Source organism: Rana temporaria, chromosome 8 (assembly GCF_905171775.1).
Source record: "Rana temporaria chromosome 8, aRanTem1.1, whole genome shotgun sequence".
Classification (NCBI taxonomy): Eukaryota; Metazoa; Chordata; class Amphibia; order Anura; family Ranidae; genus Rana; species Rana temporaria.
In genome coordinates this window covers 13,401,474-13,424,522 of record NC_053496.1, presented here as the reverse complement: position 1 = coordinate 13,424,522, position 23,049 = coordinate 13,401,474, and the positions used below count along the sequence as shown (strand labels likewise).

Sequence of the window (23,049 nt, the reverse complement as noted above, 5' to 3'; positions counted from 1 at the left end):
GCAGGGGGGCGCACTGCGGGCCCCCCCACCCCAGAGCACCCTGTCCCCATGTTGATGAGGACAGGACCTCTTCCCGACAACCCTTGCCATTGGTTGTCGGGGTCTGCGGGCGGAGGCTTATCGGAATCTGGGAGTCCCCTTTAATAAGGGGGCCCCCAGATACCGGCCCCCCACCCTAAGTGAATGGATATGGGGTACATCGTACCCCTATCCATTCACCTGTAGGCAAAAAGTAAAAGTTAATAAACACACAACACAAGGCTTTTTAAAATATTTTATTATTCTGCTCCGGACGCCCCCCCTGTCTTCGTTATTAGCTCAATTACCAGGGGGGGCTTCTTCTTCCGCTCTCCGGGGGTCTTCTCCGCTCTCCGGGGGGGGGTTTCTTCTTCCGCTCTCCGGGGGGGGCTTCTCCGGACTCCGGGGGGCTTCTTCCATCTTCTCCCCTCTTCCGCTCTTGACTCGGCGAACCCCGGTTCTTCTGCAGCTCTCCGGTGCCTTCTTCTTCAGCGCTGGCTGCCTGCTATGTTTGTGTGTTAGCTCGATTTCAAACAGGCAGCCAGCGCGGTCTTCTGTGGCGTCAGGGTCTTCTGGTCTTCTGTTCTTCCGATGTTGCCTCGTCGCCTGTTGTCGCTGTAATGATGGAAGCGCGCCTTGCATCCCATTTATATAGGCATCACTGTCCCATCATGCTCCGGTAGGTACCCACGTGGTGGGTGCACGTGGGTAGGCACCCACCACGTGGGTACCTACCGGAGCATGATGGGGGGGGAACCCATGCCGGTTTTTTCTTTGAAAATTGGCATGGAGTTCTCCCTCAGGAATGCATGCCGCTGTCATTTTTTTTTTCCCCGACGCAACTTTAAGCCGTCGCGATCCTCAAAACTCGGCGTAACGTAACTTCGCGCATGCGCAGTACGGCCGGCGCGGGAGCGCGCCTCATTTAAATGGGACTCGCCCCATTTGAATAGGAACGCCTTGCGCCGGCGGAATTTTAGTTACACAGCCTGAAATTTCTAGATAAGTGCTTTGTGGATCAGGCACTTAGGTAGAAACTTTAAGGCAGTGTAACTTAAATTGGATTTTTTAAGTTACGTCAGGTTTTTGTGGATCTGGCCCATAGTAAATTATGTAATTCATTGATGATTCAAACACATCAAAACCCATATTAGGTACATGACTGCTGTGACATGGTGACAACTAAACTAAACCAAACTTGGGTTTTGATGTGTTTGAATCATAGAGCTAGAACTAGAGCCGACTCGTTCGGCTATTTTCGGAAACTCGTGACCCGCCTTATCCACGGGGGGGGGGGGGGGTTTCTCAAGACGTCAATCATCCGGGCGAAATGTCCCACATGACACTGCGCCTCTGCATAGGAACGCCTACTCCCACGGGAGTGAGCACCCGGAAGCCGGGTGAAAAATAGCAATAATACGGTATGTACAGCAAGAAATGTACAGCAAGAAACAAATAGCACACTGTAAATGGAAGTATGCAGAATGTAATGTTATATACATGTTTTTAGGGTGAACCTCTGCTTTAAGAGCTGTGCACACAGCCTGCTGGTGATACCTGGACACAGGGAAAGGCCCCGTACACACGGCCGAGGAACTCGACGTGCCAAACACATCGAGTTCCTCGGCCAGTTCAGCCCTGAAGCCGCCGAGGAGCTCGGCGGGCCGAGAGCTCCCATAGAACAACGAGGAAATAGAGAACATGGGGCCAGATCCACAAAAGAGATACGCCGACTTAACTCGATTTTTCTAAATTTACACGGCGTGTATCTTTGCGCCCGATCTTCAAAACGAGAAGTGCCTGAAATTCGGGCTTTTCCGTCCTACCTAAAAATATTACGCCGGCGCATTCTCGTGCGCAAATTACGCTAGGCACGCTGCTTTATTTGATAGGCAAAGATGCAAATGAGGGAGATAGGGCGATCCACAGAATTAAGTGTGTGCGCCGTAGATTACGCCCTGTGCGCACCTGTTAGTTTTTTGGTGGGATTTTACACATTATAAAAGCAGCCCTAATTTTACACATGCCGTCTGAATGTCTGCTGAAGCAACACCATTCAGGAAGAGCTCAGCACACACACGTTCAGGACTGAAATCTCTCTGCCAAAATGCCAGGACCAGCAATGATACTAGCTGCATTAGTTGATATAGAGACACAAAGAAGGAGGAGGGCACAGAGGAGGAGGAGGAGGGCACAGGAGAGGGTCTACCGCCCACGGCAAGATTTGTTTGGCATGCCTGCTTGTGAAGTTTACCGCACCTACAGATTTACCCGTGAGGCCATCCTGGAATTAACAACAATACTTTAGGATGATCTTACCAGCCCAACCCAACGCTCCCATGCACTGCAGCCACTCACCAAAGTACTGGCCACTTTGCATTTTCTGGCCACTGGCTCATTCCAACGCACAAGTGGAGGCGTGGCTGGGATGGCACAATCCTCCATCAGCAGGTGTGTGCACCAAGTGGTCCCTGCAATCCTGCGGCGCATGGGAAATCAGTTTCAGAAACCCACCCAGGAGGATCAGCGTTTAAAGTCAATGACCGACTTTTATCACATTGCCAGATTTCCACGCACCATCGGGGCCATTGATTGTACCCATGTGGCACTACAACCACCCCATGATACTGAGCACATGTTCCGGAATCGTAAAGGCTGGCATTCCATTAATGTGCAAGTCATCGTAGATGCCCATGGCCTCATCTGGCACGTCTGTGCTAAATTTCCTGGATCCTGCCATGATAGTTACATTTACCGGCAGACCCAGATCTCAAGAGATTTTGACCAGAACATGTATGGAGACAGCTGGCTGATTGGTGAGTGACATGTGTGTCAGGTATGTCCCCCCCATGATGCTGACATCACAAGGGGCACATGCATGACTAATATCCTCCTGTCTTTTCCCTTACAGGTGACTCAGGATATGCCTTGGGACCTCATCTAATGACCCCATTCAGGAACCCCCAAACCCCAGGAGAGCAACGCTACAACCAGGCGCACATACGAACCCGGGGAGTGGTTGAACGGACCTTTGGGCTTCTGAAGTCCCGCTTCAGATGCCTGGATAAGTCTGGGGGTACCCTGCTGTATTCCCCTGACTTTGTGTGCCAAATAATTGGGGCATGTTGCATACTCCACAACTTTGCCCTCAGAAGGGGACTGCATATTGACTTATGTAATGACCTGACCCCTGACCCAGGCAATACTATCCCAACCAACTCTACCCGGTCTGCTGAGGGCACAACAGCTAGGAGACGCCTTGCAGAAGGCATTTTTTCCCAGTAAATGTACATGATTAATGTCACAATAAGTATGTATTTTTTCACTGTAAATGCACATCAATAAAGTCACAATGATAATGCATGAATGCACACCACTGTGGTTCCTTGCACAGACACATCACATGCACATCGAATTGGATTAGATCCAAGTCCCCCCCCCCCCTTGGGACTTGGGAGCAGTAACGCCACGCCACGGCTCCAATTATGTCACTGTGCATTCATACACCATTCAGGAACCTGGGATTGCACTTCTCCCTGGTCCTGGGGATCCCTTCTCCACCAAAACTGAGGGTGACAACCTTAATTTCTTAGGAATGCCACCCCCCCCACATTCACACATCATTCACACACATAAACCAAATCATAAGTACAGAAGACCAAATTTAAAAAAAAAAAAAATGCATAAACAAAAAATAAAAAGTATCCTAGCAAATTTATTAGCGGCGGCGATTGCTACGCCTTGGCTGGGCAGGGGCACGGGCAGGGGCACGGGCACGGGCAGGGGCACGGCCACGGCCACGGCCACGCCGTCGCGGAGGATGTCCATTGGGGGGGTGTTGAGCTGGGGAAGGAGGAGCCTCCTGGGGGGGTTGAGCTGGGGAAGGAGGAGCCTCCTGGGGGGGTTGAGCTGGGGAAGGAGGAGCCTCCTGGGGGTGTTGAGCTGGGGAAGGAGGAGCCTCCTGGGGGGGTTGAGCTGGGGAAGGAGGAGCCGCCCCTGCTGGCCTGCCCTCCATGGCCCCTGCAATGCGAGTGAGACAGGCAGTGAGGGCAGCCGCATTGGCCTGGCCAGACCTTGTATTGTCCTGCACAGCCTGGGTCAGGGCACTCAGCTCATGGGCCACGCGCGTTGTGGCGGTCTGTATGTCATTCAAACATGTAATGACCGCCGTTGAGTTGGTGGCCACATCACCGAGTGCCTCCATCATTTCACCCTGGCTGTGCTCCATCTGCGTCAGTTTTTCCAGAATTTTTCCAAGAATGCGGGTCTGCCGGGCATTGTCCTTCACCACACTGGCCGACAGACGCTCGCCCACAGCCACGGTCTCCTGGGTTGTCCCCCTGGCTGCCGCTGAGTCTTGCGGGCCTGGAGGAGGGGAGAGAGTGACCCTGGTGACTGGAGGCCTGTTGGGGGAGAAGTGGGAGGGGCTACCCCTGATGGTGGCCTGACTGGTGCCAGCCTCAGGGGTAGTCTCAGGGGAAGACTCAAAGGTCATCATATCAGTGGCCAGGAGGACTTCCCGGCCAATCTGCATATTTTCCTCCTCCTCCCCCTCATCATCCTCCTCCCACTCAACCTCCTCCCCCTCAACCTCCTCCCCCTCAACCTCCTCATGAGTGGAGGTTTGGCCAATCCCCTCCCCTGGGGAATCCTGCCCTTCTTGGGACTCATCATCTGCCTGTCTTGGGGGTGGTGCTGCAGCCTGGCCCGATGGGCCTGCAACCTCCTGGCCTGCAACCTCCTGGCCTCCAACCTCCTGGCGTGGAACCTCCTGGCCTCCAACCTCCTGGCGTGTAACCTCCTGGCCATCTGTGGAGGACACAAAACAATCACATGTTTGAGGAACCACACACTTGGCACATCTTCCCTTCCCCCACCCACACATGCTAATCAACAGAGAATAAACCAAAAAACCTACCTGTCCTCCTAGGAACATCTGACGTATAGCCAGGCAGGCCCACCACCTGCTGTGGGTGGAAACACTGGGCCACTGCCCATTCCTCCTCCGTCAGTCTGACTGGGCAGGGTCCCCCTCCTCCAGTGCCCCTGGTATGGGCGTCGATCCTTGCCATCTTAGTCCGGACGACGCTTCTCAGATCATTTATTTTTTTCTGTATGCCAGCGGGGGTCCTAGTCTCCCCCCCCCCGCCGCATTGATCTGGTCCGTGATCTTTTTAAGAAGCTGCCTCCTCCTGGCCGGGGTGGTGTTCTGGCTCTCAGGGCCATGCAGAAATCGCCCATATTTCACAATGCCCCGAGCAAGAATTTGCTTCTCTCCCAGGGTGAAATTAAGCTTCCTGCGTTTAGGGGGCATCACATACACCACCCAGCAACAACAAACACACCCGACAAACAATCGACAATACACACCCAAAAACCTGACATAAATCTATACCACAAAAAACTAAACAAAATCTAAACACACAAGGACACAGCTAATAGTAATTCAAAAAGAAACACGCACCAACAAACAAACAAAAAACAAACCCCAAAAAACAAACACCAAAAAACAAACACCAAAAAACAAACACCAAAAAACAATCAGCAAAAACAATAACAAACAAATTAAATAAATACACTTCTCAAAAACAAACAACAACTAGACTCTCCAACTCCTCAAACACTTTTCTCACAAACACAACTTACCAACACACAAACAAACAGAGCAGAAGCAAATTGCTCATGGAAGGGGAACAATGGGATATACTTTAGCAAGGGAAGTGTGTGTGTGTGGTGCTTTTTAGACACAGGGCGATCCTCAAACTAAGTACACTTGGCCTTTTACCTATCTCACTGATTGCGCCGAGATCAGTTCTGCACATGCCCAGTGAGGTCCCGATTCGTGCGCGCATGCGCAGTACGGCCGGCGCCTCATTTGCATGGGGTCACGGCTCATTACAATGAAGCACGCCCACTTCCTTCCCACTTGCAAAAACCCCGCCTTACGCCTCTGAATTTAAGTTACGCTGGCGCACATTTAGACGCAAATGCGCTGTGGATACGGCACTTACGACACCAACTTAGGGCAACGTAACTTAAATGACATAAGTTAGGACAAACTAAATTTGCACCGCTGGCTGAGGATCTGGCCCATGTTCTCTATTTCCTCGTCGAGCTCCTCGTCGGCTTCCTCGGCCGAAAGTGTACACACGACCAGTTTCCTCGGCAGAATTCAGCCAGAAACTCGGTCGGAAGCTGAATTCTGCCGAGGAAACTGGTCGTGTGTACGGGGCCTTAGAGGTTTTATCCCTCCCAAATCTCTTTGAAGTCTCTGGTCTCCAGAACCCAGTCTGGGAGTTACAAAACCCACCAAATAAATACACTTCTATGATCATAATAGCTATTCTGGAGTCCCTCAATCTCCATGCCATTTACCTCTTTTTACACAGTGGTTGGGCCCAGCACTATCACAACACATTTAACAGACCACTCATGCCACTAGTCTTCGCTCCCTTCAAGAGCAACAGTGCTCACATTTTTTTTTATATAACATTCTTTCAGAGGTGTTGGATTTCTGCTCCTCCCACTAAATACTCTGGTTCCTTCTGCCAGGCCATTATATCCTTACTGTACTTGACAGGGGGCCAGGCATCTGATACTGCCAGATGGGTGTCGGATAAAAAAGAATTTTGAGTTTGGCTAAGAAAAGTATTCAGATCAGAACAACTCTTGTATAAACATGCACAACTGTCAGTTCAGTAAACTATTTGTTTTTAATTGTTGGAAAGCATATTTTTCATATTAAATAAATTGCAAAGAAGTACTGTCCATGATACTTTTTTTTTGCACTAACATACAATTTTTCAGGACAAGCTTTTCAGGGTGTGTCCACTTCATCAAGGTCCAAGCAGTACTACTAATACACAAAGTTTTAGCAGAATGTTAATAAGACAATCTCTAAGGAAAAAAAAACATACAAACAAATGTACACAGCAATGGTACCATATTTATCGGCGTATAACACGCACAGGCATATGACACGCACCCCAATTTTAGGAGGGAAGTTTAAGGAAAAAAAGTATATTTTAAATAAAGAACTTTGAAGCAAAATTAGGGTCACATCTCATTAATGCACCCTGCTCAGTGCCCATCTGTAGCCTAAAAATTCACCAACAATGCAGCCTGTTCAGTGCCTATCTGAAGCCTACAATTTACCAAAAATGCAGGCTGTTCAGTGGCCATCTAAAAATGCATTCTAATAATGCATTCTATGCATTAAGGTGAAAAAACTTCCAAATATACAGAGGGGCGGGGCCGAGTGATACAGTGAGAGGCTATGGCCGCTCGCTGTATTACGGGAGCGCGCCCGCAAGGACTACACACAATGCGAGCTCTCTCGCATGAATGTGTGTAGTTCTTGCGGGGAGGACCAGAGACAGCCACCGAGGGACCCCAGAAGACGTGGATCGGGGCCACTCTGTGTAAAACAAGCTGCACAGTGGAGGTAAGTATAACATGTTTGTCTATTTAAAAAAATAAATTGTTTACAACCCCTTTCACTATAGACTAAATCCATATAAGCATACAGTACCTGTCACCGAGAATGTGTTTCCAGCACGACGGAATCGCGCTGATTCTCGGCGACATGGTGCCGACATCTCGCACTCGCTGGAATAGGAAAAGCACATTCCAGCGAGCGCGTCCGACTTGGATTCCCGCCATTTCTAGCCGCGGCGTTTGGTATGAATCATGAGGGGGAACTCCACGCCAAATTTTAAATAAAAAACCGTCATGGGTTCCCCCCCAGGGGCATACCAGGCCCTTAGGTCTGGTATGGATTGTAAGGATAACCCCCTACGCCAAGAAAACGGCGTGGGGGTTCCCCCACAATCCATACCGGACCCGTATACAAGCACACCGCCCGGCCGGTTAGGAAAGGAGTGGGGACGAGCGAGCGCCCCCCCTCCTGAGCCGTACCAGGCCGCATGCCCTCAACATGGGCCCCCCCACCCCAAAGCACCCTGTCACCATGTTGATAAGGACAGGGCCTCTTCCCGACAACCCTGGCCGTTGGTTGTCGGGGTCTGCGGGCGGGGGGCTTATACCCCTACCTATTCAACCCGGCGCTCCCGGGTTCTTCTCCCGCTCGCTCTCCGGTGCCTTCTTCGGGGGTTGGACAACCGCTATCTTCTTTTTAGCTCTCTTACTAGCGGCGGCGTTACCCACTCTTCTTTGCTGTCTTCTGCCTTCTTTTCTTCTTATGTTGACGTGACGCTTCCTCCCGCTGTAAAGCGGGGTTCCAACCACAATTAGCATTTTTTAAATGTATGTCCTTTCATCATGCGTTTTTATAATATAAATCCGGTCACTTACTATTTTACAATCCGCTGCCGCTCCGCATAGTTATTCAAAAAAGATAGTTTATAAAACTATGTCCACATCGTTGTCATTTACATTGGCACTTACTTCCTGGAAGTCTTGGATGGGGAGTGATAATTGGGTAGCGCACTGCATCCTGGGAAATGATGACACACATTTCCCAGGAGCAGTAGAGGGAGATGATGTCAGGATCCTAGGTGATTCCAAAGGCAGATTTTGTGGGACTGCATAGCAACAGGCATTTCCAGATGAGTAAAACATTTCTTTTTTTTTCTTTTTTTCTTTTTTAGGTGTAATGAGCACAATAATGAAAACAAAAAAAAAATTGGGATGGAAACTCCACTTTAAGGCTTCACATTATTTTTTTTAAAAATGCCCCCATTGCAGGTACAAAGGGCAGATGTACTTTTTGGGTATGAGCTAATATGAAAGTCGGATTTTGAGGTTTTGAAGTTGGACGGTCCATGGTCAAAGGCAAAGAAAGAACAACAGGTGAAATTTACAGGACACAATTCTTCAAGGAAAAAGCTACAAGAACAAAAGATAAGGACAACATTTTTCCAAGAAAAAGCAACAAAGGATGACAGATAAAGTAAAAAAAACATTATTCATCTCTTGATTTTTTTTTTTTAAAGGGGTTGTAAAGGTAAAAAAAAAATTCCCTAAATAGCTTCCTTTACCTTAGTGCAGTCCTCCTTCACTTACCTCATCCTTCCATTTTGCTTTTATATGTCCTTATTTCTTTTGAGAAATCCTCACTTCCTGTTCTTCTGTCTGTAACTACACACAGTAATGCGAGGCTTTCTCCCTGGTGTGGAGTGTCGTGCTCGTCCCCTCCCTTGGACTACAGGAGAGTCAGGACGCTCTCTACGTTGCAGATAGAGAAAGGAGCTGTGTGTTAGTGGGCATCCTGACTCTCCTGTAGTCCAAGGGAGGGGGGCGAGCACGACACTCCACACCAGGAAGAAAGCCTTGCATTACTGTGTGGAGTTACAGACAGAAGATATATACTTCTAGTGAAGAAGAGGCTACTTATATCTAGATGGCAAAACAAAAGGTATAGTTAGAGTATATACAGGCGTGTGTTGGAAAAAGGGATTTGATTTAATGTATGTAAACAGAGTTATTGTTGAATTAAATAATATGGAATGTTGAAAAAAAAAGAAAATAGAAAACAGTTGCTTGCTGGTCATAGATAAATAGATAGAATATATAAAAATAATATGACCCGCGGACTCGATGATCGCTGGTGTCCCGCAATCGTGTCACAGAGCTGCAGAAGAGTAAACAAGGCATTTCCCTGTTCGGCCTAGTGACAGGACACTGATCTACTGCTCCCTGTCATTGGGAGCAGTGATCAGTGTCGTGTCACTGGTAGCCCACCCCCGCACATTTAGAATCACTCCCTAGGACACACTTAACCCCTTCCTCGCCCTCTAGTGGTTAACCTCTTCCCTGCCAGTGTCATTTACACAGTAATCAGTGCATTTTTATAGCACTGATCGCTGTATAAATGACAATGGTCCCAAAATAGCGTCAAAAGTGTCCGATGTGTCCGCCATAATGTCGCAGCTATGATAAAAATTGCAGATCGCCGCCATTACTAATAAAGAAAATTATAATAAAAATGCCATAAATCTATCTTCTATTTTGCAGACGGGACGCTATAACTTTTGCACAAACCAATCAATATACGCTTATTGTGATTTTTTTAAGCAAAAATATGTAGAAGAATACGTATCGGCCTAAACTGAGAAAAAAACAATTATATATTTTTGGGGGATATTTATTATAGCAAAAAGTAAAAAATATTACTTTTTTTTCAAAATTTGTGCACTTTTTTGTTTATAGCACAAAAAATAAAAACCACAGAGGTGATCAAATACCACCAAAAGTAAGCTCTATTTGTGGGGAAAAAAGGACGTCAATTTTGTTTGGGAGCCACGACGCACGACCGCGCAATTGTCAGTTAAAGCAACGCAGTGCAGCATTGCAAAAAATGGCCCGGTCATTGGGCAGCCAAACACTCCGGGCTGAAGTGGTTAAGGAAAGTTATGTTTTTGTGCATCTACAGATGAGTGGATTACTTATTATTTTTATAATGGTTTAGTGTCAAGGAAAACGTATAAAGGCTTATATTGTAGAAATGATTTAGTTATTGAAATCTCCTGGAATGGAAGATATTTTATTTATTAATTCATTATTTATATTATAGAGAAATATAATTTGAGATATCAAAGATCTTAATTATTTCTTCCTTATATTAAAATAGTTACGGTATATGATACGGTTAAAGTTATAAGAGTTTGCAAGATGTTAAATACATTTATGAAGTTGAAGGAAGAAAATCTTCGATGATATTACATCATTTGGATGGAGAATTCATTAAAGTTAATAATATAATAATTTATATTTTTTTGATGGAATGAAATAGTTTCATTTTTTTCACAGGAATATCTCAGAGTTTTTGAAAAAAAATGTACAATATCTGACAGACTAAATTCTATTATTGTTTATTGTATTGTTTGTAAAAGAGGATCAGAAACATTTATTATTTAAGATGAATGCACTTACTTTGTTTGTTGATTATAGTGCATTGAGGGGCAATTGTTAGAGATTTTTAGCTGGATTCACGTAGGGCGGCGTATTTTTGAGCCGGTGTAGCGTATCATATTTACGCTACGCCACCATAAGTCAGAGAGGCAAGTGCTGAATTCACAAAGCACTTGCCTCCTAAGTTACGGCGGCGTAGCGTAAATGGGCCGGCGTAAGTGCGCCTAATTCAAATTGTGAAGAAGTGGGCGTGTTTTAAGTAAATAAACCATGATCCCACGTGATTGACGTTTTTAACGAACGGTGCATGCGCCGTCCGTGGACATATCCCAGTGTGCATTGCTCCAAAGTACGCCGCAAGGACTTATTGGTTTCGACGTGAACGTAAATTACGTCCAGCCCCATTCACGGGCGACTTACGCAAACGACGTAAAATTTTCAAAATTCGACGCGGGAACGACGTCCATACTTAACATTGGCTAGGCCAACTATTTGTTGGACTAACTTTACGCCTGAAAACGCCTTACGTAAATGGCGTATCTTTACTGCGACGGGCAAGCGTACGTTCGTGAATAGGCGTATCTCGCTGATTTACGCATTCTAGGCGTAAATCAGCGTTCACGTCCCTAGCGGCCAGCGGAACTAGACAGCTAAGATACGACGGCGCAGGCAGTCGTATCTTAGCTACATTTAAGTGTATCTCAATTTGAGAATACACTTAAATGTACGATGGCGCAGATTCAGAGTTACGACGGCGTATCTACTGATACGCCGGCTTAACTCTTTGTGAATCTAGCTATTTGAGTTTATTAGTACTTTAAGTGATAAAAGTTTCTGAAATATATATGTTATAATGTAATAATAATGTTAGTTTCTGAAGGTTATTGACAGAGGACAGAAGAGTCATTTGCTGTGTATGAACTTCTTTTCTGAGTTCTAGTAACTTAGGAGGAGTTATGTAACTTAACTATAGACTAAATCCATTTAAGCATACCGTAAATACTCGGAAAATTTATTGACTCAAGTATAAGCCTAGGGTGTCCATCTGCATGCCTCACTGTGCCTCACTTTGCCTCACTGTGTCCATGTGCATGCCTCACGGTGTCCATGCCTCACTGTGTCCATGCCTCACTGTGTCCATGCCTCACTGTGTTCATGCCTCACTGTGTTCATGCCTCACTGTGCCCATGCCTGACTGTGTCCATGACTAGACTGACATTTAACATAGGAGTCTATGGAAGGGGTGCCCGGGTTTGAAAAATCGGTGCTCCCCAGCCCTAGATCCCCCAGACAAAAAACTTTGCACACTTGTGAAAGAGAAAGGGGCTTATATGTGTGCCAAGTTCCGGGTAGAGGAGATGTAGGACTGGCTGGTACAAGGTCCCCAAAGTCACAGAAGAAATGACCGATTAACATAGGAGTCTAATGAAGGGGTGCCCATCTTTGAAAAATCAGTGCTCCCTGGCCATAGGTCCCCCGGACAAAAAACTGCGTACACTTGTAGAGGAAGAGTGGGGCTACATGTGTGCCAAGTTTAGAGCTGGCCGGTACCGGGTCCCCAAACTCCGGGAGATAAGGCCCAAAAAGGTGACTTGAGTATAAGCCGAGGGGGGCATTTTCAGCACAAAAAAAATGTGCTGAAAAACTCGGCTTATAATCGAGTATATACGGTATATGCAAGAATGGGTGTTACTCCCATGAAGTGCTGACATAACTTTATGAAACAGTATAAGAATCCAAGAGGTTGAATGGTTAGTTAGGAAGAGAGGGAAGGTAACATCTGATTATCTCTTCCTCTTTCTAAAGCCATCACCATCCCATATGTTAACAGATGTCACTATGTAAGGTCTCGTACACACGACCGAGGAACTCGTCGTAAATGAAACATCGTTTTCCTCGACGAGTTCCTTGTTAGGCTTGTCGAGAAACTTGACAAGCTTGCTTTGCTTACACACTGTCAAGACCAAATCTCCTTGTTCTCAAACGCAGTGACGTACAACACGTACAACGGCAGGGGAAGTTCGAATCCACTGGCACAACCCTTGGGGCTGCTTTTGCTAATCTTATGTTACTGCGTGTTAAGTAAAAGTTTGGTAAGAGTCGATTTGCACTTTTCAGACTGTTACAGCGTGACAAATGTGCAATCTCCATTACGAATGCTACTTTTACCGAAGGTGCGCTCCCATCTCATACTTTATTCTGAGCATACGCGGGTTTCTTAGCATACACACGAATGTGTTTCTGGTCGAAAACCAGCCCGACGAGGAACACGACGAGGAGACTCCCGTTGAGGAAAAAGAGAACTTGTTCTCTTTTTTTCTCGTTGAGTTCCTCGACAGTTTCCTCAATGAAAAATATACACACGACCATTTTCCAAGGCAAAAAAGCTCTGCCACCAAGTTTCTCGATTAATTCTGTCCAGGAAAACGGTCGTGTGTACGAGGCCCAAGTCTTGTCTTTTCTATGTAAAAATAAACAACTTTTCTTGAAGTATTGTACGAGCTATGGATTCTTCAATTTCTACTATGAAACAAATTCCTAACAGAGTCCATTCCCCAGCTCACCTGTTTCCATCACTCACCTGGAACGGCATTTCTCTTCCCTACAGAATGCCCAACTTACCAAGAAACTATTTGACAAGGGTTATCCTAGTACCCTTGTACAAGAAGCACAAACATGCACGTAAAGAAAAAGAAACCTTTGACAACTCGACCAGATTCGTGACTAAATTCCATAAAAAATATCGGAATATGGAACATCTTCTTACAAAATATTGGAACATTTTACTGGAGGACCCATATCTTAAAACCATCCCACCCAGTCAGAAAACCTTGTGTAAATTACCCAAGAGCCCACAAGCTTAAAAACAAAATTGTTCCTAGTAAACTACACACCAATTCCACTCAACTATTTTTTGTCCCCCTTATTGGCATGTTTCAGTGCAAAAAGGCACTATGCAAAATGTGCGCCTTCAGAATTTTTACCTAAAGACAAAACATATAAATTCGAGGAGTTCCACAATTTCTCCTCTTACTCATATACTGCATCACATTTCATTGCAAATACATAGGGCGAACCATCTGCCCCCCCTCAGGAAGCGGTTTGGTGAACACTGCCGCCTAGTGGAGGAGGGAAAAAAACAACACAGCATCCCCTGCCACTTCGTGCAGTGTCATTAAACATCTACCGAAGGCCTGGAAGTTTAGGTAGTCGAACAAATACCCAAGAGTCACCCCGAAGAAGAGAGATTCCATTGAATCTGTAAAAGGGAGACTTTTTGGATTTATTCTCTCAATACACTTTTCCTAGGAGGGTTTAATGACGTACAAGAGGTCTCCACTATCTTGTGATACATATCTTTGTAGTTGTATGTGCCTTGTGATTCTTTATCCCCTTTCATGCACATATATATATATATATATATCTTTTTTTATTTTAATTTTTTTTACAGATTGGCCCTGGTCCTATTTTTGGTGGTTGGGTGGAACTCGAAAACTAGAGTGAAGAGTGTTTGAGGTAAGTATGTATATGTCTTGGCAACATGCACACACCAACATAATCCTTACATATATCTTCTTTTTGGTGGGCTCAGTGGCTCCCCTCCAGGTTGCTGAGCCAGGCTTGCGGCTGGCACCATGGACAGGTAGACTTCCCACTAAAATAGGTATGACCCATTACCATTTTAATTACAGTTATTCCAGATCACTTTAGTCTGTTTTACAGGTTTTCCAGCTTTTTCGACCCTTACACATGTTTTTTATGGCACCTATCCTCCAGGCTTGTGCATACGCTTCATAACATCTCTTTTTATCAGTCAACACAGATGCTATAGTCATAGGTAGGGATGAGCCGAACACCCCCCAATAGGTTCGCACCAGAACCTTAGAACGGACCGACCATTCGCGCGAACATTTAGAACCCCATTGACGTCAATTTTAAAGCCTAATATGCAAGTTATTGTCGTAAAACGTCTTTGAGAACTCGGGTCTTGCCCCAGGGAACATTTATCAATGGAAAAAAAGTTTTAAAAACGTTCTTTTTTCTGGAGCAGTGATTTTAATGATGCTTAACCACTTAAGGACCGCCTCCTGCACATATACGTCGGCAGAATGGCACGGCTGGGCACAAGCACGTACAGGTAAGTCCTCTTTAAGTGCCCAGCCGTGGGTCACGGGCATGCTCCGAAGCTCCGTGACCGCGGGACCCGATCGCCGCTGGAGTCCCGCGATCGGTCCCCGGAGCTGAAGAACGGGGAGAGCTGTGTGTAAACACAGCTTCCCCGTTCTTCACTGTGGCGCCGTCATTGATCGCGTGTTCCCCTTTATAGGGAAACACAATCAATGACGTCACACCTACAGCCACACCCCCCTACAGTTAGAAACACAAATGAGGTCACACTTAACCCCTTCAGCGCCCCCTTGTGGTTAACTTCCAAACTGCAATTGTCATTTTCACATTAAACAATGCATTTTTAATGCATTTTTTGCTGTGAAAATGACAATGGTCCCAAAAATGTGTCAAAATTGTCCGAAGTCTCCGCCATAATGTCGCAGTCATGAAAAAAATCACTGATCGCTGCCATTAGTAGTAAAAAAAAAAGAAAATTAATACAAATGCAATAAAACTATCCCCTATTTTTTAAACGCTATAAATTTTGCGCAAACCAATCGATAAATGCTTATTGCGATATTTTTTAACAAAAATAGGTAGAAGAATACGTATCGGCCTAAACTGAGGAAAAATTATTTTTTTTTAAATATTTTTGGGGGATATTTAATATAGCAAATGTAAAAAAAATTGAATTTTTTTCAAAATTGTCGCTCTATTTTTGTTTATAGCACAAAAAATAAAAACCGCAGAGGTGATCAAATACCACCAAAAGAAAGCTCTATTTGTGGGAAAAAAAGGACGGCAATTTTGTTTGGAAGCCACGTCGCACAACCGTGCAATTAAAGCGACGCAGTGCCGAATCGCAAAAACTGGCCAGGTCCTTTACCTGCCTAAAGGTCCGGGTCTTAAGTGGTTAAGACTACTCAGGGAAGGAAGCTTTTGAACTAAGAATAATCATTATATTTGACATAAAAGATAATGGTCTAAATGTAGACCTCACATTCCTAAATCACTATTCAACATTTTTATAACTACTCTAACCTATGTGACTTTCCCCCTCCAATTCCATAGCCCTCTCCTTGCCTTATCACACCAGCTATCCAAGCTTATTACTATTGCTGTGTACGTTTGTTATTCGTATGTTTTTATTAACACTTTGCTAAAACTTTGTGACCATTTTGTGAACAAAATTGAAAGGATCCGCGTAAGCATTCTGCAAAACAGTATCCCCCTCAATCCCCCAGCAGTCCCCAGCCCAATCACCACAGGAATCAGGCCCAAGTAACAATGTTTACTCTAAAACCCGTCTCCCTGGATGCCACTAAAAATATCATCGGCACTCTGCGAAATAGCACAGCGCCTAACGATATTATCCCCACCAAACTGCTGAAGGAATGTGCCGATATTTTGGCTCCACCCATCAAGCAGCTGATTAACCAGTCATTCAGGGAAGGCATAGTGCCCTCCCTGTTGAAACAAGGGATAATCAAACCCATCTTAAAGAAACCCACCCTTGACCCCAAAGACCCTGAACATCATCGTCCCATAACAGGCCTGAACGTTTTCTCCAAGGTAATGGAGAAAGTGGTGGTACAACAGCTGCAACAGCATTTAGACACCCATAATTTGCTCGATCCTTATCAATCGGGTTTCCGTCCAGGGTACGGGACAAAAACAGCATTGCTCAAAATATGGGATGATGCTCTTGAGGCCGCAGACGAAGGAGAACCTTGTCTTCTAGTAATGTTGGACCTTAGCGCAGCTTTTAAAACGGTTGACCACAAACTATTGCTAATTCGGCTAGCTGAAGTAGCCAAGATCGCGGAATGTCACTTACCCTGGTTCTCCTCCTTTTTGGAAAACCGATCACAAGTAGTGAAACTGGGACCATTCACTTCTGAAAAACTCACGGTGTCATGCGGAGTCCCTCAAGGATCCCCTCTGTCGCCGGTGCTGTTTAATATCTATCTTTGCCCTCTTTTTGAAATTATCAGCAGCCAAAAGCTGCTCTACCATTCCTATGCGGATGACACACAATTGTATTTTCGTATTTGCAACAAAAAGGATCACCATCTCAATCTAGAGAAATGTCTCTCTTTGATAGAGAACTGGATGACAAAGAGTTATCTTAAACTCAATGGCTCAAAAACAGAACTTCTCCTGTTTTACGCCAATCGGAAAAATCAACTGGCAACAACCTGGACACCTCCGCCCATTCTAGGAAAAATCATCACCCCTAGCACCAAAGTCAAAAGTCTCGGGTCTTCTTTGACACTTACATGACAATGAATGCACAAATAGGGTCAGTAGTCAGCGGATCACACCATCTGCTACGCTTATTACGTAGACTAATCCCATGTATTCCTAAAGAAGACATAGCTGTCGTGGTGGGAACAATTGTTAACTCCAGGCTGGACTATGCAAATGCCCTCTATCTCGGACTCCCAAAGTTCCAAATCACGCGCCTGCAGGTCGTTCAGAACAAGGCCGCGCGTCTGGTGACTGGAAAGAAAAACTGGGAATCAATCTCCCCATCACTGAGAAGCCTTCACTGGCTACCAGTGAAAGACAGAATCACTTTCAAAGCACTCTGTCTAACGCATAAATGTATTTGGGGTAATGCCCCCCAATACCTATGCGACAAAATAAAAGCCTACAACCCCAATCGCGCTCTGCGATCCTCCAACCAAAATTTACTCCAAATCCCCAAAACCAGATACAAGTCCAAAGGAGAAAGAAGATTTGCTGTCCAGGGCCCTCGACTTTGGAACACTTTGCCAACCTCCATTCGGTTGGAGGAGAACCACTTGGCCTTTAGGAGAAAGATCAAAACCCACCTCTTCTGAGCTCAAGGGAGAAGTGGTCAAACAAGCGCCCAGAGGCGATTCAGTTCGCATGTGTAGCGCTATATAAATTTTTCACTCACTCATTAGTACTACTTGGACCTTGAAGAAGGGGGCACACCATGAAAGGTTGTCCTGAAAAGTCCTATGTTAGTACAAATTAAAAAAAAAATATATATATATATATATATATATATATATATATATATATATATATATATATATATAGACAGTACTATCTATATACGGCTGCAATCATCTCAAATAAATTCAAAAAATTATTAAATATATTTTCTTTCTTTCTCATGTAGGGAAGATGGAGGAATGCTTGAACAGTACCAAAAACGTGTTCTACATTTCAGCATTTTCTATCTCTGAAACTGGACAATGTCTCCTTTTGATTGCAGTTCTATTGATGTATCTGACGACTGTCCTTGGAAACACGACCATTGCTGTATTGGTGTGTCGGGTTCCCCAGCTCCATACTCCAATGTATTTCTTCTTGAGTAATCTTGCTATTAGTGATGTTATATATGTTTCAGTTACTCTTCCAAAACTTCTCTCCATACTCCTAACACATGACCATTGGATTTCGTTCCCTGCCTGTATGGCTCAGGTGTACTTCTTCTCATTGTCAGCTGCTTCTGATATATTGTTACTGACCTCCATGTCCTATGACCGATACGTAGCGATCTGTAAACCATTACAATATCCCTTACTCATGAATAAAGATGTATGCATCTCATTGGCTCTGTCCATTTGGCTTATATCTGTGACTGTTGCAGCAATCAATACGTTATCTGCATCTCTGTTGTCCTTCTGTCTCACACAGATTGATAATTTCTTTTGTGATCTGAAAGCCTTGTATGCAACAACCTCTAGTGATGCTACAAGCAGATTCATACTTCTGTTATGTCAGGATGTACTGTTGGCAGCTTTTCCTTTTTTGACTATTATGACCTCCTACGTTTTCATCATCTCCACTATACTGAAAATCCATTCCTCAGAGGGACGTGTGAAAGCTTATTCCAGTTGCACCTCCCACCTCACCACAGTAATATTATTCTATGTTCCAATCATTATAATTTATGGCAAACCAGAATCTGAAAGTTCTAAGGAACTGGACAAGTTGCTGACTTTGCTTTATATGGCTGTGGTTCCAATGCTCAACCCGTTTGTCTACACTTTGAGAAACAAAGATATTTTGAATGCTATAAAAAATATAAAAAGAAAGAGGAACTAGGGCATCGGCCCTCATCTTTGAACCTGTATCTCATCCTTGTGCTCTACCCAACAGGCATATGTGAAATATTTGGGTTTGGGGAACCTGATTTTCATTAAATATTTTTTCAGCAGATACTATAACATTATTTTGTATTAGATTATTTTATTTTTATTTTATTATATTATATTATTATTGTAGCACTACCCCCGAAGGAGCTGCTGGTTTGATTTGGGTGGCACGTTACCTCTGTATCTCCGCCGTCTAGGGTACTGGATGAGAGCTGCAATAAAGTCAATGTCCACATATTTTCTGTGCTTTTATTACCCAACGGGGTAAAATGGTAAAATCAGTAGAAGGTAAAGGGATAGAAGAAATGGAAGACGACAGGTTCAGGTGTAACGGGTTATGGAAACAGTCCTGCTTCTACGACAACTTTCGTAGCCAGAGTGAGTATAGCGCACCTGGATAGGCCTCTCGCACCAGCATAGCAGCCTGTCACTCGAACAGCTTTAGGATAAAGTCCCTGCCACAGACCCTCCTAAAGGTGAAGATAGCATCGGTCTCAAATCCCTCTTAACTGGATTCAACATCTGGATCTCCTTCCGACAGCTTTAAGTGTATCAGGAACTGATAGACGACCGACGTCCAGCCTTCTCAGAATGGAAATGTCCTTTGATGAGCGGGTAGGCCTCTCCTGGAACACCAGCCTCATGCTCGGTATCCTTCAGACAGGTTCCTCATCAGTCTGCTTCCTCCAATTGGACGGACAGCACAGGACCAATTATCAAATTGGGGACCCAGTCGACCTACTGGGTCCACAAGGCAGATAAACTTTTGCTCCGGACAAACATAACCCGAAGCCAGGAACACTGCAACACACACCCCGGCGAGGAGGGCCACACACGGGGGTGGTGGGACGACTGCCCAGCTCAAGGGCGGGAACACAGCGACCTCAAAACCAATGGCCTCTGCCCTTTAAATACCCCTCCCCAGCATGCTCAGCAAGGTGACCAACCCTCCTGATTGACTGCTGAGAAGAAGCATCCAACTACACTTGACCCCACTGCTGCCACCTGTCGGCCTGGGGTGGGAGCAACCCCCCAGACGGCGACAGTATGCACAGACAGTACAGTCAAAGCTAAAGCAGAAGCCTCAATTTATACTAAATAAACATGGTCAGAGCCACTTAACTCTCTGACCCCCTCTAAATGTACAATAACACTGGCTCTGAAAGTAGCCAGGTGCTACATTATTATATTATTCAAATATGATCAACTAAAAACTCCCGTTTGTGCTGGCAATTTATCCAAAAAAATAATAAAATGAACAAAAAACATTTCCACCTCATGCATATATAATATGCACCTTGTACATAATTGGAAAACAGTCCAACATACATGAATAAAGTCCTCCTCACTATCTTCAATGCTTTATTGCATGGATAGATACAAATTTCATATGTGAGTCACACGTGCTTTACCACCTTCCACCATATGCTCTTTCCTTCTCATTTTGACCTATGTACAAACTAGGTCAAAACAGGCCTTACCCTTTAAGGGGCTATGCATCACTAGGTCTCAGCCCCCCTTTTATACCCTATACTCCCCTTTTATACCCTGGTACTGTTGGGTCCTCTTTTGCTCTAAAATTTCCTCCAGGGATATGGTGGAGAAGGAGCTTGGGGTCCTGGTAGATCATAAGCTTAATAATAGCATGCAATGTCAAGCTATGCGATCAAAATCCTTTCTTGTATTAAAAAAAGTTATGGACACCAGCGAGAGAGAGATATAATTTTTCCCCTGTATAAATCATTAGTAAGACCTCATCTGGAATTTGCAGTTCGGTTTTAGGCACCAGTTCTCAAAAAGGATATCGGGGGAACTGGAGAAAGTGCAGAGAAGGGCAACCAAACTGATAAGAGGCACATGTTGATCATATCCCCCCTTATTCTCCTCTTCTCAAGAGAGAGAGATCTAATTTTTCCCCTGAGATATGAGGAAAGATTAGATGAACTGAATTCTCTCTTGAGAAGATGAGAATAAGGGGGGATATGATCAACATGTGCAAATATATAAGGGGTCCATATAGTGACTGCAAGGTCATCACAGGGGACACGGGAGCACTCTTCATGGCTGGAGGAAAAGAGATTCAACCTCCAAATATGGAAATACTTCTTCTTAGTAAAAGCTGTGAAAATGTGGAATAGACTCCATTGAGAGCTGGTTCTGGCCAGCTCAGTAGATTGTTATAAAGGGACCTGGATTCTTTCCTGAATGTACATAATATAACTGGATACTAATATTTGTAGGTAAGGTTAATCCAGGGGATATCTGATTGCCTCTTGGGGGATTAAAACAGTGTGTTTGTGTATGTGTGTGTGTTTTTCTTCTGTGGGTTGAATTGGATAGCCTTGTGTCTTTTTTAACCAGACTAAGGCCTCGTACACACGGCCGAGGAACTCGACGTGCCAAACACATCGAGTTCCTCGGCCAGTTCAGCACTGAAGCCGCCGAGGAGCTCGACGGGGCGAGAGCTCCCATAGAACAACGAGGAAATAGAGAACATGTTCTCTATTTCCTCGCCGAGCTCCTCGTCGGCTTCCTCGGCCAAAAGTGTACACACGGCCGGGTTTCTCAGCAGAATTCAGCCAGAAACTCGGTCGGAAGCTGAATTCTGCCGAGGAAACTGGTCGTGTGTACGGGGCCTGACTCTGTAACTATGTAACTATGATATGACTTGTACATAGTGCTTTTCACTGCACTCAAAAAAGCAATCATAGTGCTTTTGGCTATTAAAAACGTTCCCTATATTAACTACTTATTATTAACTACTTGTCGACAAGCCACTGCAGTTAAACGGGGGCAGGTTAGCACAACTGCTCGGATCACCGTCACTGTATGGCAGCTCTTTAAATCCATATAGCAGATGCGCGCCACGATTCCCCGAAGCTTGTGAAACGAGTCTACCATTGTCTGCATCTGTCTGACCCTTTTGACAATAAAGATGACATCAAGATAAGTTGGCGTTCCAGTATGCGACCAATCTCTTGTTTTATTAGACATTTTCAAGGCTAATAGGCAACGGGTTGTCAAAAAAGGCCATGAGGATCTTGGCACTGCCATGGGAGTAATGTACCAATCCAAAAAACTATTTGAAGATATACCATTTAGGGGGAGAGGGCCTTCCATTTAATGGTATTTAGAGAGCGACAGGGTAAAAACACTAGTTCTTCAAATTACATACTTGGGAGATGCCTTTAAAGTGATCTTAAACCCTCAATTCTCTCACCTTTTTCAACAGCTAATTCAATCACTTGGGTGCTCAACCTGTGGCCCTCCATTTGTTGTGGAACTACAAGTCCCACCATGCCTCTGCCTTTGGGAGTCATGATTGTAATTGTCAGCCTTGCAATGCCTCATGGGACTTGTAGGGGCAGTAGTTCTGCAACAGCTGGAGGGCCACAGGTTGAGCACACATTACTTACAGAGTATGCAGTTTCTTTATCTTGTAATCCTTCCCTATGCCCTGTTTAAGCTGGTGCCATGACCACCGCTAGATGTTCCCTTTTTTTAGGACTGCTGAGGTCTGTGTCGCAGACTCCGGGATATCAGTGGCTTGCCCCTTAATGGAGCAGTTTCATCCAGTGAAATATATGGCTGCTACTTCCCCTCCTCTGCAAGCTGCCCCTGAATGACATACTGCCTCACTGATGTTGTGCCTCTCCCTCACGTTCTTCCTCTGTTATGTCTGGCTCCCAAATACAGTTGGCCATCTCATCATCCCCACCCTACGCATCGCTCAAGCTTGCTCAGCAGTAAGCTGAAGCTGTAGGAACAACAATGGCAATTGCACCTCCCTGCCTGTCATCCCTTCCTTCTATGCTCCAAGTTCCTCCATCTTTAACATCTGATAAAATAATTTCTTGTGCATTCTCCTTTAAGCAAGTTGCTGATGCTGTGCTCAAATAATTCAGCTGACTCA

The 23,049-nt window shown here is 45.0% G+C and overlaps 1 protein-coding gene across 1 annotated transcript; it reads left to right on the top strand.

The window, feature by feature from the left end:
- The first annotated feature begins 8,660 nt into the window (after positions 1-8,660).
- Positions 8,661-19,196, top strand: LOC120910329 (olfactory receptor 50-like). The gene is made up of 3 exons (XM_040322104.1): positions 8,661-8,929; positions 14,342-14,406; positions 18,155-19,196. The coding sequence occupies exon 3, from the start codon at positions 18,160-18,162 to the stop codon at positions 19,084-19,086; it is 927 nt and encodes a 308-aa protein (XP_040178038.1). The 5' UTR covers positions 8,661-8,929; positions 14,342-14,406; positions 18,155-18,159; the 3' UTR covers positions 19,087-19,196.
- The last annotated feature ends 3,853 nt before the right edge of the window (positions 19,197-23,049 follow it).

Bases quoted from the DNA above. Each gene is read 5' to 3' on its own strand.
- LOC120910329 (XM_040322104.1), top strand. From the start codon at position 18,160: ATGGAGGAATGCTTGAACAGTACCAAAAACGTGTTCTACATTTCAGCA.